The sequence below is a fragment of the Pseudochaenichthys georgianus genome, unplaced genomic scaffold, assembly GCF_902827115.2.
Source record: "Pseudochaenichthys georgianus unplaced genomic scaffold, fPseGeo1.2 scaffold_296_arrow_ctg1, whole genome shotgun sequence".
NCBI classification, from domain to species: Eukaryota; Metazoa; Chordata; class Actinopteri; order Perciformes; family Channichthyidae; genus Pseudochaenichthys; species Pseudochaenichthys georgianus.
The window spans coordinates 21,230-30,000 of record NW_027262957.1 but is presented as its reverse complement, the minus strand read 5'-3'; the positions used below and the strand labels follow the sequence as shown (position 1 = coordinate 30,000).

The window sequence follows — 8,771 nt, the reverse complement described above, 5'->3', positions numbered from 1 at the left end:
TGTTTGGGCTGGACTACGGTGATCCATCTATAGATTAGCCTGTCCCTCTGTTTGGGCTGGACTACGGTGATACCATCTATAGGTTAGCCTGTCCCTCTGTTTGGGCTGGACTACGGTGATACCAGCTATAGGTTAGCCTGTCCCTCTGTTTGGGCTGGACTACGGTGATACAATCTATAGGTTAGCCTGTCCCTCTGTTTGGGCTGGACTACGGTGATCCATCTATAGATTAGCCTGTCCCTCTGTTTGGGCTGGACTACGGTGATACCATCTATAGGTTAGCCTGTCCCTCTGTTTGGGCTGGACTACGGTGATACCAGCTATAGGTTAGGCTGTCCCTCTGTTTGGGCTGGACTACGGTGATACCATCTATAGGTTAGCCTGTCCCTCTGTTTGGGCTGGACTACGGTCATCCATCTATAGATTAGCCTGTCCCTCTGTTTGGGCTGGACTACGGTGATACCATCTATAGGTTAGCCTGTCCCTCTGTTTGGGCTGGACTACGGTGATACCATCTATAGGTTAGCCTGTCCCTCTGTTTGGGCTGGACTACGGTGATACCATCTATAGATTAGCCTGTCCCTCTGTTTGGGCTGGACTACGCTGATACCATCTATAGGTTAGCCTGTCCCTCTGTTTGGGCTGGACTACGGTGATACCATCTATAGATTAGCCTGTCCCTCTGTTTGGGCTGGACTACGCTGATACCATCTATAGGTTAGCCTGTCCCTCTGTTTGGGCTGGACTACGGTGATACCATCTATAGGTTAGCCTGTCCCTCTCTTTGGGCTGGACTACGGTGATCCATCTATAGGTTAGCCTGTCCCTCTGTTTGGGCTGGACTACGCTGATACCATCTATAGGTTAGCCTGTCCCTCTGTTTGGGCTGGACTACGGTGATACCATCTATAGATTAGCCTGTCCCTCTGTTTGGGCTGGACTACGCTGATACCATCTATAGGTTAGCCTGTCCCTCTGTTTGGGCTGGACTACGGTGATACCATCTATAGGTTAGCCTGTCCCTCTGTTTGGGCTGGACTACGGTGATCCATCTATAGATTAGCCTGTCCCTCTGTTTGGGCTGGACTACGGTGATACCATCTATAGGTTAGCCTGTCCCTCTGTTTGGGCTGGACTACGGTGATACCATCTATAGGTTAGCCTGTCCCTCTGTTTGGGCTGGACTACGGTGATACCATCTATAGATTAGCCTGTCCCTCTGTTTGGGCTGGACTACGGTGATACCATCTATAGGTTAGCCTGTCCCTCTGTTTGGGCTGGACTACGCTGATACCATCTATAGGTTAGCCTGTCCCTCTGTTTGGGCTGGACTACGGTGATACCATCTATAGGTTAGCCTGTCCCTCTGTTTGGGCTGGACTACGGTGATACCAGCTATAGGTTAGCCTGTCCCTCTGTTTGGGCTGGACTACGGTGATACCATCTATAGGTTAGCCTGTCCCTCTGTTTGGGCTGGACTACGGTGATACCATCTATAGGTTAGCCTGTCCCTCTGTTTGGGCTGGACTACGGTGATACCATCTATAGGTTAGCCTGTCCCTCTGTTTGGGCTGGACTACGCTGATACCATCTATAGGTTAGCCTGTCCCTCTGTTTGGGCTGGACTACGGTGATACCATCTATAGGTTAGCCTGTCCCTCTGTTTGGGCTGGACTACGCTGATACCATCTATAGGTTAGCCTGTCCCTCTGTTTGGGCTGGACTACGGTGATACCATCTATAGGTTAGCCTGTCCCTCTGTTTGGGCTGGACTACGGTGATATCATCTATAGGTTAGCCTGTCCCTCTGTTTGGGCTGGACTACGGTGATACCATCTATAGGTTAGCCTGTCCCTCTGTTTGGGCTGGACTACGCTGATACCATCTATAGGTTAGCCTGTCCCTCTGTTTGGGCTGGACTACGCTGATACCATCTATAGGTTAGCCTGTCCCTCTGTTTGGGCTGGACTACGGTGATACCATCTATAGGTTAGCCTGTCCCTCTGTTTGGGCTGGACTACGGTGATACCATCTATAGGTTAGCCTGTCCCTCTGTTTGGGCTGGACTACGGTGATACCATCTATAGGTTAGCCTGTCCCTCTGTTTGGGCTGGACTACGGTGATATCATCTATAGGTTAGCCTGTCCCTCTGTTTGGGCTGGACTACGGTGATACCATCTATAGGTTAGCCTGTCCCTCTGTTTGGGCTGGACTACGCTGATACCATCTATAGGTTAGCCTGTCCCTCTGTTTGGGCTGGACTACGCTGATACCATCTATAGGTTAGCCTGTCCCTCTGTTTGGGCTGGACTACGGTGATACCATCTATAGGTTAGCCTGTCCCTCTGTTTGGGCTGGACTACGGTGATATCATCTATAGGTTAGCCTGTCCCTCTGTTTGGGCTGGACTACGCTGATACCATCTATAGGTTAGCCTGTCCCTCTGTTTGGGCTGGACTACGGTGATACCATCTATAGGTTAGCCTGTCCCTCTGTTTGGGCTGGACTACGGTGATACCATCTATAGGTTAGCCTGTCCCTCTGTTTGGGCTGGACTACGGTGATACCATCTATAGGTTAGCCTGTCCCTCTGTTTGGGCTGGACTACGGTGATATCATCTATAGGTTAGCCTGTCCCTCTGTTTGGGCTGGACTACAGTGATACCATCTATAGGTTAGCCTGTCCCTCTGTTTGGGCTGGACTACGCTGATACCATCTATAGGTTAGCCTGTCCCTCTGTTTGGGCTGGACTACGCTGATACCATCTATAGGTTAGCCTGTCCCTCTGTTTGGGCTGGACTACGGTGATACCATCTATAGGTTAGCCTGTCCCTCTGTTTGGGCTGGACTACGGTGATATCATCTATAGGTTAGCCTGTCCCTCTGTTTGGGCTGGACTACGGTGATACCATCTATAGGTTAGCCTGTCCCTCTGTTTGGGCTGGACTACGATGATACCATCTATAGATTAGCCTGTCCCTCTGTTTGGGCTGGACTACGGTGATACCATCTATAGGTTAGCCTGTCCCTCTGTTTGGGCTGGACTACGGTGATACCATCTATAGGTTAGCCTGTCCCTCTGTTTGGGCTGGACTACGGTGATATCATCTATAGGTTAGCCTGTCCCTCTGTTTGGGCTGGACTACGGTGATATCATCTATAGGTTAGCCTGTCCCTCTGTTTGGGCTGGACTACGCTGATACCATCTAGAGCAGGTAACCTTTTTCCTCTCAAGGGCCATTTCAATGTTTCCAACATCCTCCGAGGGCCGTACAAATGATTGACCTCTGCTTAAAAAAACTAAAATCTCAGCCCATTCATTTGGCCTTTCTTTCATTCTGTGCAAAGAAAAAGCAACCTCTGAATCCAGATATCTCACCATGACTCGTGCATGCACGTGCACGGTGTGGCGTGACCACCAACACAGAAAGATATGGACACAAGATGTGTGCAAATGTATTTAGTTTCCTATCCATGTGAACATGTGAGCATCTCTCAACACCCAGATGGAACAATCCAATCCAACTTTATTTATATAGCACTTTAAAAACCTTCAGACCAAAGTGCTGTACAGAGAGATAAGCTCACACAACATCATATAAATACAAGATACAAACACAAAACAAACCAGAACAAACCAGAAGAAACGTAATAATTAAAAAATAAATAACAGCCATATAATAAAAACAATAGACACTGAAAGCAAATAAAAGCAACACTCTACTTGTTTCTGAGTGCTGAGGAGAAGAGGTGGTTTCAGACGGGATCTAGCAGTCGGTGTGGGAGCCTGTCTGATGAGCGAGGGCAGGTCGCTCCACAGGTTAGGGGCGGCAGCAGAGAAAGCACGGTCCCCTCTGCGCTGAGACTTTGTTTTGGCACCCTCAGGAGCGACTGATCAGCTGACCTGAGAGTGCGAGTGGGCGTGTAGCTGTGTGACAGCTCAGAGAGGTAGGGCGGGGCCATTCAGGGCTTTAAAAGTAAATAAAAGAGTTTTAAAATGAATCCTCAAATGAACGGGCAGCCGGTGGAGTGAAGATAACATGGGGGAAATGTGCTCGTGTGTGCGTGTGCCAGTTAGGAGCCGTGCTGCTGCATGTTGCACCCTCTGGAGGCGAGCGAGGGAGGACGCACTTATCCCCATATAGAGTGCATTACAATAATCCAAGCGGGAGGTGACGAAGGCATGGATTACCGTTTCAAAGAGGTCACTATTTAAAAAAGGCTTTATTGTGGCTAGCTGCCTGAGGTGGAAGAAGCTGTTTCTAACAACTGCCTTGATGTGGCTGTCAAGCTAGAACAACGGAACTGGAAGCAGATTTTCTTTTTCTTGATGGATATTTTACAAATCACTCTCCTTTCAAACTGGATTCTTGTTTATTAATAACACCTTTTGTTGACTGTCATAGTATTTTATACCTGTTTACTTTATTCTCTTGTTTTTTTATAACTATAATGATCATATAAAGATGTGCCTTTACCTCACTGGTTGGAGAAACAGCTTCTTATGTTTGTTAGCATAGCTAGCTAACCAGATGCTAATAACAACACAGTTAGTGCCTGTGTGCTCAGTGTGACGGAGGAGCAGATGCCTCTGGGCTCTCAGCGAGACACGGCCACGCAGACACTGCAGCATGTGTGGCTCCTTATGGGGACTGCCATTTGTGAAGTGCCGGAGCGGCGTTCTGGTGCTCTCCGTCAGAACTGCACCCCTGCTGTCAGACGAGACATATACCACGTGATGACACGTTAGGCTCGTGTTGTGTTCAAGGACCCTGACCTTGGCCAGGAAAAACAGGCACTCGCTTGTTTAATTTTTTTGCGGTCTAGATTTCTTTATTTTGTTCTTTTTGGCGTGTGTTTATAAATTACCTCGAGGGCCGTAGGTTCCCCCCCCCTGATCTATAGATGTGCCTGTCCCTCTGTTTGGGCCCAACCTGACCCACTCTACCACGCTGCACTGCGTTGTATACCAGATGCACCCTATAGGACTCATCATTGCTGGATGGTCCTCACTGAGTGTGCTCAGGAGCAGCCTTGGTTTTTATTAATGTATAAAGACATTTCAGGAAAGCTTCCTCTGTTCATATGAGCCAGATCTGCTCCAGCTTGAGACTCTCACAGCCTCAGACCCAGGGCCTGGATACGGGTCCAGGTGCCTGGATACGGGTCCAGGTGCCTGGATACGGGTCCAGGAGCCTGGATACGGGTCCAGGTGCCTGGATACGGGTCCAGGAGCCTGGATACGGGTCCAGGAGCCTGGATACGGGTCCAGGTGCCTGGATACGGGTCCAGGTGCCTGGATACGGGTCCAGGTGCCTGGATACGGGTCCAGGTGCCTGGATACGGGTCCAGGAGCCTGGATACGGGTCCAGGTGCCTGGATACGGGTCCAGGAGCCTGGATACGGGTCCAGGAGCCTGGATACGGGTCCAGGTGCCTGGATACGGGTCCAGGAGCCTGGATACGGGTCCAGGAGCCTGGATACGGGTCCAGGAGCCTGGATACGGGTCCAGGAGCCTGGATACGGGTCCAGGAGCCTGGATACGGGTCCAGGTGCCTGGATACGGGTCCAGGAGCCTGGATACGGGTCCAGGTGCCTGGATACGGGTCCAGGAGCCTGGATACGGGTCCAGGAGCCTGGATACGGGTCCAGGAGCCTGGATACGGGTCCAGGAGCCTGGACACGGGTCCAGGTGCCCGGATACGGGTCCAGGTTCCTGGATACGGGTCCAGGAGCCTGGATACGGGTCCAGGAGCCTGGATACGGGTCCAGGTGCCTGGATACGGGTCCAGGTTCCTGCCGTGCGGACTGAGGCTGGAGAGAAGAGTCTTTTTCATTCTGGTCCTTGGTCTTGGAACGACCTTCAGTCACGCCTCACTGAGGACACTTGTCTCTATAGCATTAGATGGAAGTTGTCTGAGGTCCTGACCTCCAGCTGCTCTTGATGAGCAGCACCTCTCTGACGGTCCCATGTGCTCGATGCAGGGACTGCTTTCCTCTGGTGTTCTCTGTGCTCTGTCACGTTGCTGTCTTCTGGGCCAGGGCCGCTTTGAACATGAGATTCTATCACACACACTGCAGGTACACACACACACACACACACACACACTGCAGGCACACACACACACACTGCAGGCACACACACACACACTGCAGGTACACACACACACACTAGTTTCTGAGTGTTTGATGCAGCGCTGACCTTTGACCTTATCCCTCAGAGCTGGAGGCGCTGCGATTGGAGAACCGGCGATCACATGACCAGCTGCAGGAGGTACGGCTGTCTTCTTCTGTGGTGTTTCTGCTCTGTTAACGTATCACAGGCAGTTTAAATAAAGTTTTCTGTGTACAGAGAGTGTTGGAGCTGATGGAGCTCAGCGAGCAGAAAGATGATGTCATCAACAAGCTGCAGAGCGCCATGGAGGACCAGAGAAACGTAAACAGCCTGACTACCTGAACGTTTGTGTACCTGAACGTCCCTCTGAGCATGCTCTGAATGTTTCATTTCATTTCAAGCCTTTATTTATACAGATAAATCCCATTGAGATCATTGACCTCTCTTCAAGGGAGACCTGCTCAAGTAGTTCCACATGAAACATACAAACATCAACAGAACAACAAAAGGACATCATCCAGCATCATTTACATAATGATCCACATGAGCAGGTACCAACAGCTTCCGATTGAGTAGCATCCAACCGAGCTTTAAAAACATTTAGTGGCACCAGATTGTTCAGGTTCCTTTTAATTTGCAGACTGTTCCAAGACAGAGGAGCTGCATCTAACAGCTGCTTCCCTGAGACAGTCCTAGCAGCTGCTCGTTTAATAAAACCACAGCATGCGATCTCAGGCAGGAGCCACTTACAATTCTCCGTGAGATCAGGAGCAGATATAAGATGGAAGTTTCCCTAACATGGCTTTGTATATAAAGATGTACCAGTGACTGAGCCTCCGTGCAGAGAGTGAAGCAGACCAGCCCTACACACAGGGGGCAGTGAAGGGTTAATGCTTTACAGTCTGTCACACATCTCAGAGCGCTGTGATACGCAGCATCTGACTGGACCAGCCAACGGGCCGGTGCATTCAGATAGACCAGATCCCAGAGTCCAGCACAGGTCAAAGGTCACAGAGCCTTTTCCTGGCCTCCAGGAGGAGCAGGACGTGTTCCTGGAGAAGAACCCTAGCCTCACCCTCAGCTCCTCAGCAGGTTAGAGACCTGAGGTTTAGAGGAGAGACGACCATCAAGCAGACACCCAGGTGTTTGAAACAGGAACCACTTTGAGCACTTGTCCTTGCGTAGTTACAATATCTACAGCAGGCTCTGGGTCTGCTCAGCTTTAGAAAGAGCGTGACCTTGGTTTGATCCACATTAGAAGCAGCGTTAGTTCAGAGCGCTGAGTCTGAGTCGTGTTAGAAGCAGCCTGTGATGTAGCACCAGCTCCTGACTGAGGGACCTCTCAGAACATCACGGGATCATCCGCATGATGTGAAGTAGCTCCATCCACATGTTCCCCTGAGCTGTTGATGCAGATGGAGAATAGAAGAGGGCCTGAAACAGAGCCTTGAGGAACACCATGAGTGATGTGTACCCACTCAGAAGACAGCCCATCAGAGTGAACACATGGGCCTTTCAGAGAGGCAGTTCTCAGACCACCCACTGCACGGCTGGACCTGCCGACACTGAGCAGCCTCTGCTTCAGGATGAGATGATCCACGTGTCCAACGCTTTGGACAGGTCAGCAAACAGAGCTGCTCACTCTGCTTATCATCTAGATCCTCTCCACATCGTGCACACAGTCATCGTGGCAGTGATGGTGCTGCGCTGCTCTCTGAACCTGACTGATGCTCAGACAGGTTGTCATGGTTACATAGAAACACCTTTACCTGTTCCCTCACTAGGCGTTCAAGAGCCTGAGCCAGAACTGACCACTTAGAGACGGCCTATAGTTATTCAGTAAGGTGGCCTCCTCCTTTCAGCGAAGGCAGGACACACGCTGACTTCCACACTTTAGAGGTGGTGTTAGAGCTGAGGGAGAGGTTAGAGAGAGAAGAGAGAGGAGGAGCGATCACATCTGCTCTCTTTAAAGAGAAAGGCTCTGCGTCGTCCGGGCCGGCCGGCTTCTGAGGATCTAGCTTGGTTAAAGCTTCACGAACAACATCAACAGTAAAAGGAGTCAAACTGAAAGGGTTTTCCAGACCACGTTGTTCAGAGTCACGGGCTGGTGTTCACAGAAGCAGAGTTAGTGAAGGAATCAAGCAGAGAGCCACAGGACACACAGAGCTCATTAAAGCAGCTGAGCATAGAGCCCTGTCCGACAGAGAGCAGAGGCTGAGGTGAGGCACGGAGGAGCTCATCACGGAGCTCACCGTGGAGATCGATTTGATGGCTTTCCAGAATGTCCCAGGATTATTCAGGTTCTTTGTGGAAACTGACAGATAGTACTTTGATTTAGCACTTTTGACATTTGAAGTGAAGCTATTCCTCAGCTGCCTGAATGCAGCCACTCTACCTCTGAGTCTGAACGCAGCCACTCTACCTCTGAGCCTGAACGCAGCCACTCTACCTCTGAGCCTGAACGCAGCCACTCTACCTCTGAGCCTGAACGCAGCCACTCTACCTCTGAGCCTGAACGCAGCCACTCTACCTCTGAGCCTGAACGCAGCCACTCTACCTCTGAGCCTGAACGCAGCCACTCTACCTCTGAGCCTGAACGCAGCCACTCTACCTCTGAGCCTGAACGCAGCCACTCTACCTCTGAGCCTGAACGC

General features: G+C 50.7%; 1 protein-coding gene across 1 annotated transcript in view; it reads left to right on the top strand.

Moving 5' to 3' along the window:
• Window positions 1-8,771, top strand: part of LOC117442112 (kinesin-like protein KIF20B) — a 63,536-nt gene that overhangs the window by 33,536 nt on the left and 21,229 nt on the right. Inside the window, 2 exon segments of the mRNA XM_071202358.1 lie at window positions 6,224-6,276; window positions 6,355-6,438. Of these exon segments, the coding sequence (XP_071058459.1) occupies window positions 6,224-6,276; window positions 6,355-6,438 (137 nt within the window).